Source organism: Vanacampus margaritifer, chromosome 14 (genome assembly GCF_051991255.1).
Source record: "Vanacampus margaritifer isolate UIUO_Vmar chromosome 14, RoL_Vmar_1.0, whole genome shotgun sequence".
Classification (NCBI taxonomy): Eukaryota; Metazoa; Chordata; class Actinopteri; order Syngnathiformes; family Syngnathidae; genus Vanacampus; species Vanacampus margaritifer.
This window is the reverse complement of record NC_135445.1, coordinates 20414287-20434020: the sequence shown is the minus strand read 5'-3', so window position 1 is coordinate 20434020 and position 19734 is coordinate 20414287. Positions and strand designations below refer to the sequence as shown.

At 43.9% G+C, this 19734-nt stretch overlaps 1 protein-coding gene across 5 annotated transcripts in view; it reads right to left on the bottom strand.

Moving 5' to 3' along the window:
• Positions 1–19734, bottom strand: part of sptan1 (spectrin alpha, non-erythrocytic 1) — a 146185-nt gene that overhangs the window by 102857 nt on the left and 23594 nt on the right. For 3 of the 5 annotated variants that reach the window (XM_077585431.1, XM_077585428.1, XM_077585429.1), the window contains 12 exons: positions 17675–17785; positions 15072–15149; positions 13706–13861; positions 12021–12225; positions 11754–11935; positions 11418–11661; positions 3929–4051; positions 3625–3842; positions 3420–3512; positions 3148–3282; positions 2318–2463; positions 2150–2206 (listed from right to left, as the gene is read on the bottom strand). In XM_077585431.1, the coding sequence (XP_077441557.1) occupies positions 2150–2206; positions 2318–2463; positions 3148–3282; positions 3420–3512; positions 3625–3842; positions 3929–4051; positions 11418–11661; positions 11754–11935; positions 12021–12225; positions 13706–13861; positions 15072–15149; positions 17675–17785 (1748 nt within the window). The remainder of the gene's footprint in view (positions 1–2149; positions 2207–2317; positions 2464–3147; positions 3283–3419; positions 3513–3624; positions 3843–3928; positions 4052–11417; positions 11662–11753; positions 11936–12020; positions 12226–13705; positions 13862–15071; positions 15150–17674; positions 17786–19734) is intronic. The other 2 variants (XM_077585430.1, XM_077585432.1) reach the window with 1 other exon arrangement.

Genomic DNA, 19734 nt, shown 5'->3' with positions numbered 1-19734 from the left:
TTCAAGTCAATAGCACCTTTGGAAATACATTTGGTGATAAAAATGATAACGTGTTAAATACTTATTTTAGCCGCTGTATGTCTTGCAATGCTCATCTGGTTAATTCCTCTTTGAGAAAACAATAAAACTGAGCTTATTCCGCTTTTACACAGGGTATTTAATCATGCACTAAATTCTAAAGACCCACCATGGGCTGAGGCAATAATTTCTGTGATAAGAACGGAAAAGTTCCCACATAATCCGCCTCATATAGACTTCAGAAGATTGTTAATGAACCCAGACCAGACAGGATTCATACTTGGGAGGTTAGGTATAAATAATATTAGGCACACCTTAAATATAATGTCAAACGCCAAGGAATGTCCACACCCGTCAATGCTTCTCAGCCTTGATGCTGAGTGAGCATTTTTTCGGGTGGATTGGATGTTCCTGAAACTTGTACTGGCTGAGATGGGGTTTGACAAAAGTGTTATTAAGGTAAGAGGAATCACCAGGGCTTGATGCCAATTTTATTTGCTATAAGTATAGAACCTTTAGCAGAATTAATTAGAGACTTGAAGCTGTAATTGCAGCAAAAGGTGGTCGACAAAGTATTACTTCTGGGGGGGCTGAATACTTTTGCACACCCTAACTTTTCATTTTTTTACTTGTAAAACAATCAGCAGTAAAAAGTTAATATTTGCATCCAGAATTTATTTGATAACCATTATTTTTCATGAACAATTAATACCTTTAAGAACTAATTTTGTCACTTGCTGTTGACTCAAGATGACATAACCTGTGCTGAGGAAATAGGTAACGACCAATCATGGCTCCCCTGTTTTCTGGGTTTGGTCAGCAAACTGGGCCATGACTGGTCGTTACCTGTTTCCGCAGCACAGGTGATAATAATGATAATGCATCAGATTTATATAGCGCTTTTCTAGACACTCTTTAAGACGCTTTACAATGGAATGGATACATTATTCATGCACTCATACATCCACACTCTGGTGGCGGTAAACTACTTTAGTAGCCACAGATGCCCTGGGGCAGGCTGACGGAAGTGTGGCAGCCAATGTGTGCCTACGGCCACCAGCAAACATTTGAACCATTCATACACCATTGGGAGTAGCACTGAGGCAATGTGTGAAGTGTCTTGCCAAAGGACACAACAATACATGGCTTGGGCCACGGCCGCCACAATGAGTGATGTCATCTTCAGTTGACAGCAAATGGCCAAATTAGTTTTTAAAAGTATCAATTGTTCATGAAAAATAATGATGCATTACACATTAATTTTAGACAAAATATTGTTTTTACTTTTTTGAAAATGGCTCAATGAGTCAAGTATCCCTTTAATATTGACTATGGTGATGTAGAGGACAGGCAGACAGGAATATTAAATAGGTTGTCTGAATAGAGGTAGGTTCAAAACCATTTTCAGCAATCTAGTCTAATATTTATAATTTGCTCAACAACTAAACTAAAGGAAATAAAATGTATGGCACATCAACAAGAAAAAACAGTGATTCCAGCATGGGGGAGTATTAGAGATGGGCAATTTAGTTTGTACCATTTACTGTAAATTTTGTTCAAGGTTAAGACTCAGTTAGGGTTGGTAAATTAATTTATTAATTGAGTTTTTAATATATATAAAGTTTTCTCTAGTTTAGCACAGTGTTGTCCGTCATTTGGAATGAGTTTGGGTTTGCAGTGTCAGACATCTGCAAATTATGTTCAAAGACTGTTGTGACCAAAGGGAGAAGTGTGACCAACTTATAAGTACGAAATGGAGATAGACAATAGATCTGAAGCCCAAAAACATCCACTCAGAAAACGGCAATATTAGCGTATTAATTTTTTTCATATTGTTATGCTAAGGAGCCTGTTCTAAGGCAAGGATGGAATCAAACATTATGCACATTGTCAAAGACATGATGCCCATTTTACATCCACCCATCCATTATCCATATTTTTTTTGAGTTGCTGCATCGTAATCTTTAATATTGAAATTCTGTTACCTCTGTGGAAAACATTTTTGTGAAAACAAACAAAAACAAGAATGCTCAAGGAAATGTGGTTGAATGCCCATCTCTAACATGTATGATAAAAATTTAGTAACACTGTGAACACAGAGTAGATAAGTATTCAACTAGTTCCTACTCACAGCTCTTCAACCTGCTTCATGCGCATAGACACGCTGCAGGCCTCTTTGGTGATAAGCCTGAGCAGTACCAGTACAAAGATTATGTTGTTAGAGGCAGAAAAACGACATAAGGGGTGACAATAACGTGCTAAAGGAGAAAAGTAAAGTATCTGTTATTTTTGGTCTTACTGATTCTCAATTTGTTCTTGGCGAAGTCCAATGCTTCCATGTTCATCCAGGTTTTCTCGAGAAGAGGACTGATTAGGATCCAGCTTCTTTACGTAGGCAGCAGGAACAAATCCCTGGCGGTCATTCACCTCTACTTTCCACCAGTCCTACAAGGCAGAAAACAAGTCATTTTAATTTTACTGTACATTTACAAGCTGAAGTCATAAAGGCACAGAGGCAAAATAAATGCTAAACAGTGTACCCCCCATGTATGTTTATTTCTATTGTGGGAATGCAGAAGCACACAAATGACCAGGGTTTTCCTGTGTACCTGTGTGGAGGTGGCCACCTCCAGCCTGAGCCACGGATGTCGCTCAACAGCGTCAAATGTGTTGATTAAGCTTGTCAGGAACGCATTTTAACTGCAGTTAGTGTTGTGCCATTATGGAGGCGCAGATTTTTAGTTTATTAATGATATGTTCATAATTCTAATTCATTTTCAAATCTATACCACCACTTCCTGCTTATGAGAGTTTAACGCTCTTATTTTGAAGTGTATCCCACCACTTCCTGTCTGACATTGCAAATTCCCCACAGCGCAAATCAAATGCGGAAGTGATGACAGAGCAAGTCTTCCGGCCAGATCCCTTGCTGATGGCAACAAAGACGAGGAGCTCAATTTAGGATGAGCGCAGATTTCTTTTGGCATAAAAAAAGAAAGAAAGAAAAAAAATCTAATTCCAATGTACCAGTACCCCAATGTGGCCAAGGCTGCGAGGGCCTTTATAGCTGTTGCAGATGTAGTTTTAAATTCTTATTCTGTAATTATAGTTAACACATCTTATGTTTACCTTATTGGTGCTGTTGAGAAGAGTGAGAATATCGCCTTTCTTCATGGTTACTTCACGTGGGCTCTTCTCCTGGTAATCATATAGCGCCAAGACGAGTTCCTTCCCAGTCTCATCATCAGTTGGTGCCACTTGTTGCTGCTCAATAAAATATTACAAAACATATTTTAACTAAATATAAAACAATATAAATAAATGTGATCCCGGATAACATTTCCTAAACAACACGAGTACATCACTGTAGTTGAGCAAATGAGGGGTTACTGTGTTATTACCCTGCAAGACGAAGCCTGTTCATTTAGGGCCTTGATGCTACTTCCATAAGCACTCAGGTCAGACATCAGGGCCTCATGTTTCTTTAAAAGAGCCTGTAAAGACAATCCAGTTAAACACTTATGAATATGAAAAGAGCCACTGGTAGCTAAGTAAATAACATGCGGATTACGTCGAAAACACCCCTCCCCGACAGTATTGACATACCTCAGCAGAGTCTTCATCTTTGCCATAGTCTGTACTTCCCACAATAGGTTCTTTCTCCCACATCCACGATTCGGCTTCATTGGCATCAGCAAAATATTGTTGGGCCTGTAGAGAGTCCTCAAGATCCTGTCTTCTCTGAGAGGCCTTGGCCTTCAGAATGTCCCAGCGTCCATGGAGCTCAGACAGTTTAACTTTCACATCTTCACCTGCAAAGTGACCTATATACCAGCATGAACATAAGTGAAGTGGACTGTAAATTACACACAATCTACAGTACTAAAAACCTACAAATTTAAATGACTACCTTCTTTCACCATGGTCTCTCCTTTCAATGTGACTGCTTTTATACGAGGCTCATGACCAATGATCTCAGCTTGGAGGGCCTGGTGCTTCTTCAGTAGGTTCTGGACACCAATTAGATCTTTGCCTGTAGAAATATTAATAACTTGAAATGATCTTGATCAAAGTTTTGTGATGTTTTGTGTGACATTACAATAACATGCAATATGCAGTAGGGATGCAACAATATCAAAATGTCACGATACGATATCACGATATGAAAATGATGATAGGATAATCATCACGATATTGTGGGGAGGTTGGTGATATAAAAAAGGTTACATTATAATTTTTTTTTAGCTCATACTAAAAAAAACACAATATTGTGCTTTTGTACAAAATAGCAATGCATATGAACAACCTACAATCTTTAATAAAAACGTAATATTGCGGTACTTGCCAATGCACGCACACATTTAGTTCCTCCACATATTGACTCTGTTCACAAGCATATTACATTCCCCTTCATCTGACCATTGGCGTGTATTTTAAAGATAGAAGGGCCAAAACATGCCTTGTGAAAATTAAACCGTTAAAAAAACTAGCCAACAGAGGGTGCTAGAGCTGCACAAATGGAAATCAACCTGACTTTTTCAACAGATGTGCTCTGCTTTTTATATCGTGACATGATGACGATATATTGTGGCAGATTTAATATCGTGATATCTCGATATTGCCGTTATCGTTACATCCCTAATTGCAAGGTGCTACTGATATTTGAGTTTACTGTATTGAGGGGCTCACTAAAACTTGGAAGTAAATGGATTACAATTGTACCTAATAGTCACTTTTGTATTCATTTCATAGCACGTACCTTTCATCGTTTTCATCGTTGCCATAGAAATTTGCCCATGGCCTTATTAAAAATCTCAAGTGCTGGTGTCGACCACAGACATACTGCTGAAATGGCTGTTTCTTTCAATAACTAATCAGATTTTGGTTTAACCACTGTGTCTTTACGAAGCCTTTATCTCTTCTTTAATGCTGTGTATAGTTATATAGTGTTTTTGTACATTATTTTGCGATGTGATGCCGTTATAAAAGGTGGATTTGTTCACTTTAGTCCCCACTGAAGGCCCAGTTCCAAAACTCAACACACGCCACTGTTATCTAATGAATGCCACTGTATTGTTAAAGAAGTCAAATATAATTACTAAGTACATCACCTTTTCTTTTAAAAACATTCAATAAACGTTTGTGAACTGATGACACAATTTGTTGAAGCTTTGTAAGTGGAATTCTTTCTCATTCTTGCTTGATGTACAGATTCAGCTGTTCAACAGTCCGGGGTCTTTTGTCATATTTTACGCTTCATAATGTGGCACATCAATGTGAAACAGGCCTGCACTGCAGGCAGGTGTTTGTGCAATGTGGTTTGGAGACAATGTCCATTGAGTCCTGTGTAATGTCTGTCTGACCGGTCATAGCCTATTTTTCACGGGTATTCCCCAAATTTAGCTTGTGCGGCTAATAGACAGGGGCGCCTTGTAGCCCGGAATTTACGGTAAACCATACTGAAATGGACCATTGAATTCAAAAAGTTAAGTTGGCAACTCACACCCTCACACTAAGCAATCTGATCTACCAACACACTGCAATGGAAAACTTGACTCTGTGTAAGAGTGTTGAAGCTCCACATACAGAAATATATGTACTGTATATACTTTTAATAAAACATGAAACCATAGTTTTACAAAGGATATTTTGAGCGGACTTTCTCAATCACCTCTATTCATGGACGTACGTCATGCTGTATGTACCCCCCTCGGTGTATTTTGACAACAGAGTGCACGCTTATCCATTTCATCCACAGGTACTTTTGGAATTATAAATATAGTGGTGCTACGCTTATCGGACACCGATCGTGATTGTCCGATTTCAGTGGAAAAGTATGTGATCAGCCCATGTCAATCAACGCCTTTTATTGCTAGTGACAAACATCGATCACCCACAGGTACAACTTTGCATCCTGCAGCCACAACCAATTATTACTATTAAGATGATTTTATATTTACTCAAATATTACAAAAAAAAAGAAAAAAATAGCAGCATAAATAATTATTTTTATGGGGTACTCACTAATGGAAAACGGGGATAAAAATCCACGATAGCGTGAATCCGCAATAAGTGAACTGCAAGGTAGCGAGGGACCACTGTGCAGCAATAATAGTGATTATAGCCTTATTTGCTGTATTTTATAGGGATAGACCGATAATTGACCCAACCGATAATCGGCGCCGATATTTAGCACCTACATTCAGCATTTTATGAATCTCGGCATCTGCTTTTTTTTTTTGATGGCCGATAGATTAAAAAATGTTATTTTTGCTCCAACGGGTGCTTTTCCCCTTCGTCTAGTCTGTGACTGTTGAATCCCTGCAGCATTGGCCTGCCAGCAGCACCATCTGATTGGTTGCTCGTGCAGGGGTAACAGCTAATAAGCAGCAAAAAGCTCGGCTCTTTAGACGCTCACATGAAGAAGAAATTTGAATGCTTAATTTTTTCACTGCATGCCGAGGTAAGATATCCTATTGGCCCTTGAATGCTCAGAACCAATGGCAGGTCAGCTTTTTCATTTTGAGCAGAAAAAGAAAAAAAGTAGGCATCGGTATGGTATCAAAATCGGCCGACACTGCAAAGCTGGTTATCGGAATCGGTATCGGGGGCCCAAAAATGGTATCAGAACAACACTACTTAATACCATGTGTGTTAAATAAGGTACCGTATTTTCATGACCATAAGGCACACCGTATTATAAGGCGCAGTCAGTTACTGGTGCTATTTCTGTGTTTAATACACACATAAGGCGCACCGCAATATTCGGCGCACGCAAGGTTAAACATACTCTAGCTCAAAACATATGGTAGCATGCTATTATGCTAAAACATATGCTAGTGCATGTTTTTAAAAAAGGAACGGAACAAAACTGAGTTTGGTTGAAGTAACAATATAAACAATGAGTTCAGTTGTACTTGAAGTATATAAGAATGTACTTGCGTTGCTTTTGATCAATCCTAATCCACAAATTAGTCATAGTCCTCATGATCTTCTGTATCAGAAACAAACATCTGGGCAAGTTCTCCATTAAATGCGCCGTCTCATTGTCAGAGTCAGTCTTGTTGTCGTGTCCTTGGAAATTATGCCGGCTTTTGCGTTCGCCCAAGCATTCCGGATCCATTGACAAATTGTGGCATAACTTGCACGGTGCTGCCTCGCAGTCTTGGTAAAGCTTTTCATAGCGGCTGAGAGATGTGCGCATTTGAGTCACGGATATAAGAAAGGAAAGGTGATGCGTGGGAAAAAACAATCTGGTGTCTTTAGTATGTGGTGTGATTTGTTTAGCTACACTGTGTAGACTTGCACTACTTCAAAGTGACTTTTGCGATGTATGTTGCTGTAAGTGCACGTTGTTCAATAACGCTTTTTTTTTTAAGGGGAAAAAAGGAAACGTGGTGGAGGGGTTTGCGTGTCCCAATGAGCCTGGGAGCTATGTTGTCCGGGGCTTCATGCCCCTGGTAGGGCCACCCAAGGCAAACAGGTCCTAGGTGAGGGACCAGACAAAGCATGGCTCAAACGACCCCAATGACGAACACAAACCTTGGATTTTCGTTTCCCTTGCCCGGACGCGGGTCACCGGGGCCCCCCTCTGGAGCTAGGCCTGGAGGTGGGGCTCGAAGGCGAGCGTCTGGTGGCCGGGCCTATACCCATGGGGACCGGCCGGGCACAGCCCGAAAAGGCAACGTGGGTCCCCCTTCCCATGGGCTCACCACCGGTGGAAGGGGCCAAAGGGGTCGGGTGGCAGCCAAAGGCGGGGGCCTTGGCGGTCTGACCCCCGGCTACTGAAGCTAGCTTTGGGGACATGGAATGTCACCTCTCTGACAGGGAAGGAGCTCGAGCTGGTGTGCGAGGCTGAGAAGTTCCGACTAGATGTAGTCGGACTCACCTCCACACACGGCTTGGGTTCTGGTACCAATCCTCTCGAGAGGGGCTGGACCCTCTTCCACTCTGGAGTTGCCCACGGTGAGAGGCGCAGAGCAGGTGTGGGCATACTCATTGCCCCCCAGCTAGCCGCCTGTACGTTGGGGTTTACCCCGGTGAATGAGAGGGTAGCCTCCCTCCGCCTTCGGGTGGGGGGACGGGTCATGACTGTTGTTTGTGCTTATGCACCGAACAGCAGCTCAGAGTACCCACTCTTTCTGGAGTCCTTGGAGGGTGTGCTGGAGAGCGCACCCCCTGGAGACTCCCTCGTTCTACTGGGGGACTTCAACGCTCACGTGGGTAATGACAGTGAGACCTGGAGGGGCGTGATTGGGAGGAATGGCCCCCCCGATCGAAACCCGAGTGGTGTTTTGTTATTGGACTTCTGTGCTCGCCATGGACTGTCCATAACAAACATCATGTTCAAGCACAAGAGTGTCCATATGTGCACCTGGCACCAGGACACCCTAGGCCGTAGTTCGATGATCGACTTTGTAGTCGTGTCATCGGACTTGCGGCCGTATGTGTTGGACACTCGGGTTAAGAGAGGGGCGGAGCTGTCAACTGATCACCACCTGGTGGTGTGTTGGCTCCGATGGCGGGGTAAGATGACGGTCCGACCAGGCAGGCCCAAACGTACTGTGAGGGTCTGCTGGGAACGTCTGGCAAAATCCCCTGTCAGAAAGAGTTTCAACGCCCATCTCCGGCAGAGCTTCTCCATTGTCCCGGGGGAGGCGGGGGACATTGAGTCCGAGTGGACCATGTTCCGCGCTTCAATTGTTGAGGCGGCCGATCGGAGCTGTGGCCGGAAGGTGGTTGGTGCCTGTCGTGGCGGCAATCCTCGAACCCGCTGGTGGACACCAGCGGTAAGGGATGCCGTCAAGCTGAAGAAGGAGTCCTATCGGGCCTTTTTGGCCTGTGGGACTCCGGAGGCTGCTGACGGGTACCGGCTGGCCAAGCGGAATGCGGCTTTGGCGGTCGCTGAGGCAAAAACTCGGGCATGGGAGGAGTTCGGTGAGGCCATGGAAAACGACTTCCGGACGGCTTCGAGGAAATTCTGGTCCACCATCCGGCGTCTCAGGAGAGGAAAGCAGTGCACCGTTAACACTGTGTATAGTGGAGACGGAGTGCTGTTGACCTCGACTCGGGACGTCGTGAACCGGTGGGGAGAGTACTTCGAAGACCTCCTCAATTCCACCAACACGCCTTCCTTTGAGGAAGCAGGGTCTGGGGACTCTGAGGTGGGCTCCCCTATCTCTGGGGTCGAAGTCGCCGAGGTGGTTGGAAAGCTTCTCGGTGGCAGGGCCTCGGGGGTGGATGAGATCCGCCCGGAGTTCCTGAAGGCTCTGGATGTTGTGGGGCTGTCGTGGTTGACACGTCTCTGCAGCATCGCGTGGACATCGGGGACGGTGCCTCTGGATTGGCAGACCGGGGTGGTGGTTCCCCTTTTTAAGAAGGGGGACCGGAGGGTGTGTTCCAACTTTAGAGGGATCACACTCCTCAGCCTCCCAGGTAAGGTCTATTCAGGGGTGCTGGAGAGGAGGGTCCGTCGGGAGGTCGAATCTCGGATCCAGGAGGAGCAGTGTGGTTTTCGTCCCGGCCGTGGAACAGTGGACCAGCTCTACACCCTCAGCAGGATCCTCGAGGGTGCGTGGGAATTCGCCCAACCAGTCCACATGTGCTTTGTGGACTTGGAGAAGGCGTTTGACCGTGTACCTCGGGGAGTTCTGTGGGGGGTGCTTCGGGAGTATGGGTTACCGAGCCCCCTGATACGGGCCATTCGGTCCCTGTACGACCGATGTCAGAGTCTGGTCCGCATTGCCGGCAGTAAGTCGAATTTGTTTCCGGTGAGGGTTGGACTCCGCCAAGGTTGCCCTTTGTCACCGATTCTGTTCATAACTTTTATGGACAGAATTTCTAGGCGTAGCCGAGGCGTTGAGGGGGTCCGGTTTGGTGGCCTCAGCATTGCATCTCTGCTTTTTGCAGATGATGTGGTGCTGTTGGCTTCTTCAAGCCGTGACCTCCAGCTCTCACTGGAGCGGTTCGCAGCCGAGTGTGAAGCGGTTGGGATGAGGATCAGCACCTCCAAATCCGAGACCATGGTCCTCAGTCGGAAAAGGGTGGAGTGCCCTCTCCGGGTCGGGGAGGAGGTCCTGCCCCAAGTGGATGAGTTCAAGTATCTTGGGGTCTTGTTCACGAGTGAGGGTAGGTTAGAGCGGGAGATCGACAGGCGGATCGGTGCAGCGTCTGCAGTGATGCGGACGCTGTATCGGTCCGTTGTGGTGAAGAAGGAGCTGAGCCGAAAGGCAAAGCTCTCGATTTACCGGTCGATCTACGTTCCTACCCTCACCTATGGTCACGAGCTGTGGGTCGTGACCGAAAGAACAAGATCCCGGATACAAGCGGCCGAAATGAGTTTCCTCCGCAGGGTAGCCGGGCTCTCCCTTAGAGATAGGGTGAGAAGCTCGGTAATCCGAGAGGGACTCAGCGTCGAGTCGCTGCTCCTCCACGTTGAGAGGAACCAGTTGAGGTGGCTCGGGCATCTGGTTCGGATGCCTCCTGGACGCCTCCCTGGGGAGGTGTTCCGGAAATGTCCTACCGACAGGAGGCCCCGGGGACGACCCAGGACACGCTGTAGAGACTATGTCTCTCGGCTGTCCTGGGAACGCCTTGGGGTCCCGTCGGATGAGCTGTCTGAAGTGGCTGGGGAGAGGGAAGTCTGGGCTTCCCTGCTAAAGCTGCTGCCCCCGCGACCCGACCCCGGATAAGCGGAAGAAGACGGACGGACGGACGAAAAAGGAAACAATTCACTACTGTATGTAGTAGTTTAGCCCGGAAATCCATTTGCATTTGGTATGTTCCATCTCCCTCACTCCCTGCGCGAACAGACCGCTCTGTTTTAGAGGGAGCTGTCAATCAAACAATTAACTTGTAAGTGGCTAGTTAAGCTCTGAAACAAGCAATAAAGAAAAAAAAAGGACAGATGCTCACTGAACATGCATGCTTTAGCGCAATGGCATAAGTTTAAACACAACAAATCGCGATTGGCAGAGCGGACACGGGGGATGGGGCAGGGGGAGAAGTTGAGGAGGGGCTGGAGAACTCGCCACCAAGTTGACTTTTCTGTGCTCTCATGTCTGTCCTCAGTCAGGTCCGCCTTTCTTGTATATAAGCAATGTGTGCGGGAAGTCCTCTCACACAGTCAGTCAGATTTTGGACCTTGGTCCACACACAAGGCGCACCTCACTATCAGGCGCAACATAGGTTTTTGAGAAAATTTAAGAATTTGAAGTGCGCCTTATAATCGTGAAAATACGGTATATAAATATGTTTTTTTGTTTCGGCCAGAAAATTTAATTTCGGTGCATCCCTAATCTAAAGTGAATTGCATTTCGATCAACATCCCTGTTGCAACTATCATTCTGCTAATTTAGGGTGACAACATGCATTAGTTTACAGATAAAGATTAGTTTTACCTCTGTTGGAAGAGGCAGCAATGGGCTCTTTCTCACGTATCCAAGTCTCCTCATCTTCAACATCTCTAAAAAGTTGTTGGAGACGAAGAGAGTCTGCCAGTTTCTGTTTGCGTGCAGCCATCGGCTCACGAAGGGATTCGTAACGAATTACTACAGCATCCTGTTTCTTCTGAATGTTGTCAGCATCAAAGTGGCCAGCCTCTTGGAACTGTCGAGCCTGGATTATTATTCCATCAATTCGATCCTGAGAATTTACCAGTACGTATGAATGGTTACTGTTAAACAACAAAAGGAGCAGCATGAAATACAATTATGTCTTATCTATTGATTACATACCTGGTGAGCAGTTACATCAGCTTCGAGAAGTGCATGTTTCTTCTGTAGGTTCTGGACACTGGTAAGGTCTTTACCATAGTCCTCTGAGGTCAAATGACCCTCAACCTCATACAGCCACAGCTCAATGTCCTCTACATTCCTGTTAAATTGCTGCTGTTGGTTGGCCTCGCGGAGCTTGATACCTAAGACAATGAAAATGTATCCTTAATACAATGCTAGTATTAATGTTGTTGCAACTCGTAACAAAAAGAGATTCTCAGGTGACACCTTTCAGCTCAGTGGCTTCCAGTAGTTTCTTCCACTGACAGCTGACCTCTTCCATACGGCAGGCCACCTCAGTGGATGCGTAATGTTTGCCATCAAGCAGCTCTTGGCCAGATTTTTGCAGAGCATCAATGCGGCTCTGGTTAGCTGATAGCTCTGCTTCAAAAGCCTGGTGTTTCTGCACCTTGCCTTGCAGGTTTGAGGGATCCTGTTGTCAGAAAAAAAAAATCAATTGTGTATGGCAGAGCGTGTACGCAGTTGAAACCAGGAGTTTATAAAGACTATACAAAAACACATTTCTCACTGATATGGAATCAGAATAAACCTTTCCTATGCTAGGTTAATTGGATTTGCAAAATTTGCTAAATTCCATAAGGATATTTTTAGACTATTTTTCACAACTTTCTTCAAAGTCAGAAGTTAACATACATTTCATTATTAGTACAGTAATTTCTGGACTATAAGGCGCACCTGACTATAAGCCGCGCTAGCTAAATTTGGGGAATACTCGAGTTTGTTACACATATAAACCACACCCGACTGTAAGCCGCAAGTATGTTAATGTTACTGCACCGAGTTCCCACTACTTTCTTTTCCATAACGAGGGCGCAAATTGCCTCGCTTTCGTTCTGTCTCTCCTACTGTATTTGGGCTCACTTGGTTTGTTTTGCTCTGCCTGATGTTCTTGCGCTTCCTTTATAGTGCGCCCCCTTGTGAGCTTATAGTTCAAAAATTATTGTAACTAATATCACCTTTAGACATTACACCGATCTGATCGGTTGGATAGCATCGGCCGGTGTTTTTCGTTTTAATCCAAATCTGTGATCGGCTGTAATGTCATAATTTGCCAATGCCACAAATAACACATTGGAACAAACACAATCTCACTGCAGGGATGTTCTGTGCTGCCATTGTGTATGTATTGTTGTAGTGTGACAGGAATGCCAGTGCGCTGGCAGGCAGAAATTCCACCTGCTCATCTTTGACTATCTAATCACAAAGTAATAGTGCTCGCATGCCTTTATGATTGATATGGTAAAAGAAACAAACATTTCTTTACATAGATCCGGCATGGTCTTTGGGCCCCATGACTTTTGTACAACAGCAGGGTTTTCCCTTCATTCAAAATTAGGGGGCCTCCAGCTAATTTTGTGCCGCCCTCAACCAGAGCGACTTGTATCGCTCAACTTGGGCGGACCAACTGTCCTGCGTAGCGTGTAAACGCACAGTGTTTGAAGCTTAACTTATGTGTCCCAAAAATTTGAGCCATGTCCCGCAAAATCAATGCTTGCTCTAATTTAAAAACAAAAAAAACTATAATGAGAACGTGATTATTGTCGGTCGTAACCTTCATATTGTATTTTTGTGTTGCAAATTGATCAAATGTATCACTCTTTAGAACACAAATTGTTTATAAAAGAAAAACGCTTTATTTCCGTGACCCCAGCCACCTAGACGGACTACTCTCGACTAAAACCGGACCAGATCTCGGGTCACATGACGCTATCAGAAGTAAGTCAGTGCTGATGCACACCACTGTAGGTGAGGATGCCATACCGATTCATGTCAAAAATCCCGAACTATCTCTTTAATAATCCGAGGCCCATTCCTCCTGGCAGAATTGGTCTCACAAGCTTGTCATCTTTCAATTGTACACCCGACTCTCTAAGTAAACTTCCTATCGCTACCTTGTAAGCTTCATCACTAGCAGTCTTCATCTTCTCATTGATCCAGCTCTTCAGCTCATCAGAATCCCGGAAGAATTGCTGCAGGTGGAAAGAATCCTCCAAGGCAGAACGTCGAGACTGTGCGCGTTCATGTAGCGCATTTCGACGACTGAGAAGCTAAAATATTCAGTTAAAAACAAATATTTAATCATTGTAATCACATTAGCCAGTAGGCATGGGATGAGACACAAATGCCACAAGACAAGATGTCTCACGAGACTGACTCCACAAGAAAGTGACAGGATCAAATGTAAAATGTAAGATAAAATAAGGCGAGATAAAACCTTACCAGTTTTCAAAAATCAAAATGTTTTCCATTTATTAAGCAGACTGCAAGAAAATGTACGATCTAGCTCTTAAGTACAAATGTAAACATAAACAAGAGTCACTTGTGTTACAGGGTGATATTTCAAATGCTGCTGCCATAAATTAACAGCTGCAGCTAAGAACTTTTCTCTTACTGAATAGTTTTAGGCCTGCAGCTATTAAATATTTTGGTATTCGGATATCCTACTGAAAATTCTATTGAATATTCGGGTATTTGGATAAAATAAAAAAATTACTTTTTTTGTCTAAAGAACAAAATTATACAGGGTGTCCATAAAGTCTCTTTACCATTTCAAAAATGTATTAAAAATGCAATTGATTAGATATTTTATTTAGATTTGTTCTATTGTATTCAGCGTTTATTAAAGTTTTTTTTTTTTAAACCCTAACCCTAACCCTCTTTTAATACACTTCTACATGGGCACCATTAGTTGCACGAAGCACATCAAGACGGTACTCGATTTCTTGCCATGTTCGCTGTAGCATAGCCTCATCAATTGTGGCAATGGCATCAGTAATCCTTTGCTTAAGGTCAGTAATGATAAACACTGTGTTTTTTTAAACACTGAATACAATAGAACAAATCTGAATAAAATATCTAATCAATTGCATTTTTAATAAATTTTTTAAATGGTAAAGAGACTTTATGGACACCCTGTATTATAAATTATAAATACAGAACACAAAAACCCTACATTTTACTTAACAGCGAACTGTTTTTCATTTTTAGATAATCATGAAACTGTGCTTTAAGTAGCACACTATTTTTACCTCTAGAATATTTTGGCAGCCGTTGCTCAGCAGGTAGAGCTGGTCGTCCAGTAACCAGAAGTTTCGCTGTTTGATTCCCACTTGCTGCGTCTGTCTTACTAACACTGTACGCTAAATAAATTGACAATCTCGTGGAGTTCTAATCCCGCGAGATCTCATAGTACAAGATCTCGTCCCATTCCTATTAACCAGTAAAAACAAAAATAAAATAAAAAACAATTGTTCTCACTGCATCTCTGCGGGTAGCCACATCCTCATAGGCATAATGGTTGTTCTGGATAAGTTTTGTTGCAAATTCATCTAAAGCCTTAGCAAGTAGAAAGAGAGGCACAAAGAGATACAAATGAATAATATACATACCAAATGAGTCAGAAACGTTCCAGGACTAGTGTCAGTGACCCGATGGGCTGTGGCCATCACGAGATTATGTCGGGCCAGAATGGGCCACCACTGAAAACCTCTAAGGCCAACTTATGAATACGCCTGGATGCATTCTGGGAACCACAGATATGCAAAATAAATCGACATGACACGTCCGTATGGCGGCGTGCGCTCCATGCTCGTGGACGACTGGACGTCAAAAAAACAAAAAAATCAAGGATGCATGTTCTGTATTGATAGCAAGCGTTTTGGTGTTAACAAAAAAGTAAAATCTGTTGAGAATTGAGGCTATTCGCATAGCACGTAGCTTTGTTGCGTTGCAATCATAGAAGATAAAAGCCTTTGATCACGGCAGATAGTTTTAAAGAGTCTCATGAAAAATTAAACTTTTTTGTAACTTATTTATCCATCCATATTAAAATGCTAATTCCTCACCAAAAACATCCCCGATGTGGTGTTTTCCTCCGTTCACCCATCAATGAGCATCGTGAGTCATTCCTGCTCTCCAAGATGGTGCTAAAGTGAATTCACTTGCCGCTTGTCTGAGTGAATTCAGATCTCACTTTGATGAAAAGGACATAATGAGATAGATACACAAGCTGGACAGGTTGGATATTAGAGCTCACTATATTAAGCGCGAGGAGTACTTTTAACTATCGTGACAGCAGATCCTGTCTTGACCGTACAGGTCTGCAGCCAGGTACTCTTGGGCAGATGGGGAGAAGTTGAACTATTAGTAGTTTCCAATTAAGCAAAGCAATGAATTATCCTTCACAATTGCAATGCCAAAGTGCAATGACAATTGACCGTCTTAAATTTCCAAAAAGGTTCCACACGTGCTGTGGCTGACGCTCGTCTAAACTACAAGTACAAACTTTATGCTGATGAACTAGTGTTGCACGGGATACCGGTACCAATACCGTACGTCGATGTTTTGGCATCAAAAATGGCTTGGTATAATTTTTTTAGTACCGGTATTTAAAAAAATACAAATGAGACAGCTTGCCAACTCTGTGTTTTAAAGGCAGGTACGCATTCATGCATGGCCGCCTGTCTACCGATACGTGGAAAACGCCTTAAGCGGCACGCCTCTTTCCGCGTGTGTGCGAGAGGACGTAGGAAGATGGTTTCAAGCACTGAAGTGCTCACTGCCCATCTAATCCTCGCTCAGAAGCATGACGCGCAAAGTGTCATATGATCGGTTATTTACAGGAGAGCTCCAGAGTTTTAAGGGCGTTGTGCGCAGCAGTACGCTAGGACAAGAGGGGCATGGAGGCCACACGGGATAGATGGGTTTTTACTGAACCGGGCATCTTACTTACAGGTTAGAAAAATAATTCATATATCATAAGAAATTACATCACCATAGTGTCAAAGGTAATATTTAATCATATACAGTGGTTCCTCTGTACTTTGCGATTCCCTCAATCGCGGATTTTTATTTGGTTCCCTCCACATTGCCCTTATCTCATCAGATTTATTTTATCTTATGTTCACAAGTCTTGGGAGTTAATGGACTAACCTGGGACCTCAGGGAACAACTGTCCCTGAGCGTGTTGGCCTCTTACAGGGAGTGTGGTGCCGTGCATGGATGAAGTACAAATTTAAAATGAAGAAATGTCCATTTGGCTCTTTTAACACAACTCGTTTTTCACAGATCGGGAAAGAAATTGTGCCTGTGAGTAGTGTTATCTAATCCGTGTGTCCAAAACATTTGTGTGAGTATTCATTACTTGAAGAAATATCACTTGCAAAGCCGATGCTAATTTCCCGTTAGCATTTCAATGGGATCGTCCATCATTTTAGCATTAGCGCTAGCTATGTTTTATTCATGTATGCAAGTATTAGGGGTGGAACGATTTATAAAAACCCTTTAAACTGTTTGGTTTAATAGTTTCGATTCGGTCCATCAGCGTTCTGTTGGGTCCTTTCACACAAAATGAGCGCTAATCCATCATGGCGCCGTCCAAGGTTACATGTAGTGGCACATCATGGCATGAGAGTCAAATCCTTCCAGCAACGCGGCAGCCAATCATATTGCAGCGGGGCGGGTACAGCCTCGGAGGCTTCTTGGGTTTCATAATGACTAGGGATGTAACAATATCGTGATATCGCAAAATTAAAACGACCACAATATCGTCGTCGTCATGTCACGATATTAAAAACAGCACAGCTGTTAAAAAAAAAAGTCAGGTTGATTTAAAATATGGTCATGCGGTACCACCACAAAAAAAGGTGCAACGAAATCCTGTGCTGGTGCAACCGACTGAAATACTGGTTGCAGTGCTAGCAGTGAAACAGGTAGTGTAGAGCCCTACAGGAAAAAAGCCATAGAATAGATTGTCAAGATATCTTATGTGACACCAGTCCTGGAACCTTTGCTGACTCACTCCGAATACTGTATATGTACAATATATTGTGAATCACATTTCTTTAAAATGTAAAACTTACAGTGATCTTTTCTTCTTGAGCGCTAAGAGACTTTTCAAAGTCTTCATGCTTCTTAAGCAGTGCCTCTACACTATCCAGGGAGTCACCAAGATCTTCATTCAAGAGGAAAGCCTAAAACATTCAAGATACAGAGTACAAAATGAACATGCCAGTCTTACATAATTTTCGTCATACATATGTGATGTGTTTTCACAAATTAGGTTTTGTGCAAATAACAAAAATAGATTGCTTGGACAAAAATGTCAATTTTGAAATTTAGCCGAAAATACCCCCCCCCTTAAGGTCTCTATTTTCATTTCCAGCAGTAACAGAAGTTTAAATTTTGGTCTAAGTTTATAAAAATAAGTGATTTTCTACACAATGTATGTCATAACTAGGGCATGCTTTAGCCGAGCTGCTAGCAAGCGCTGCGTTTCGGGCACCTGTTCCAAAACAAACCAGCGATCGCCTCCAACGTCATTCACAAATGATTTATATAAATGGACATAACAACTAATCCATCCATCCATCTTCTGCCGCTTATCCGAGATCGGGTCGCGGGGGCAGCAGCTTTAGCAGGGAAGCCCAGATTTCTCTCTCCCCAGCCACTTCAACCAGCTCCCCCAGCGGGATCCCAAGGCGTTCCAAGGCCAGCCGAGAGACATAGTCTCTCCAACGTGTACTGGGTCGTCCCCGGGGCCTCTTGCCGGTGGGCCATGCCCGGAACACCTCTCCAGGGAGGCGCTCCCAGGACACATCCGAACCAGATGCCCGAGCCACCTCAACTGGCTCCTCTCAAAGCGGAGGAGCAGCGGCTCTACTCAGAGTCCCTCCCGAATGACCGAGCTTCTCACCCTATCTCTAAGGGAGAGCCCGACACCCTGCGGCGGAAACTCATTTCGGCCGCCTCTGTTCTTCTTTCGGTCACGACCCACAGCTCATAGGTAAGGGTAGGAACGTAGATCGACCGGTAAATCAAGAGCTTCGCCTTTTGACTCAGCTCCTTCTTCACCACAACGGACCGATACAGAGTCCGCCTGTCAATCTCCCGCTCCATCCTGCCCTCACTCGTGAACAAGACCCCAAGATACTTGAACTCCTCCACTTAGGGCAGGATCTCATCCCCGACCCGCAGAGGGCACGCCACCCTTTTCCGACTGAGGACCATGGTCTCTGATTTTGGAGGTGCTTATCTTCCTCCCAACCGCTTCACAGCAGCGGTTAGGATAACAACTAATAATAGTCGCAAACACCATAATGTGTCTCTCAGCACGAAATCAAAAAGAAGCCAGACGCACGTACAGCCGTGTTGAATAGGCACAAGATGCACATTTATGCAACATGGCTGTATGTGCTCTTTCTTACTTTACTTCATCACGTGATCCAAACATCAGCAAATAATCCAAACATCAGCGAATAATGTAATTATAGTTAATCGTCAGCATCTCTTTCTATAGCGAGCCTAGACTTTTAATTTACATACATACATACAAACATACAAGGACTCTATGTACTTGACTGACATCAAGTAACTCCTGTTGTTAATCTTTGTACACAATTTGTATGTCTATCTCAAATGAATGATGTGTGTAATTTTCTGTAGCCACCCAAGTTAAGCTAATTGGTAAGTTTAGCGGATTCAGTTACTTTATGATCGCGGTGAAATGTGTTCAGAATGATAAATGAAGCATCTTGTCAATTCTGATCCAAAAATGATCAAATACTATCCCCCAATCTCAATCGACCAAGTCTGCTTCATGCGCAAGGAAGGGGCGTGACTACGGCCCGGCCCCCTTGGACTACGGCCCAGCCCCCTGTGACACAGTTTTAAAAACCCGCGCGCGAAGGAACTTCACTCTCTTTTCCTGAATGCTCTTCTCCTCTCCTTTGCCCTATGAACTGCTCAAGGACTCTCTTTTCCTGCAACTCTCTTCCCCTCTCCTTTGCCCTATGAACTGCTGAAGGACTCTCTTTTCCTGCAAGTCTCTTCCCCTCTCCTTCGTCCTATGAACTGCTCAAGGACTCTCCCGTTCCTGCGACTCTTCCACACTCTCTCCACCTCACGTCTGGCCCCATGAACT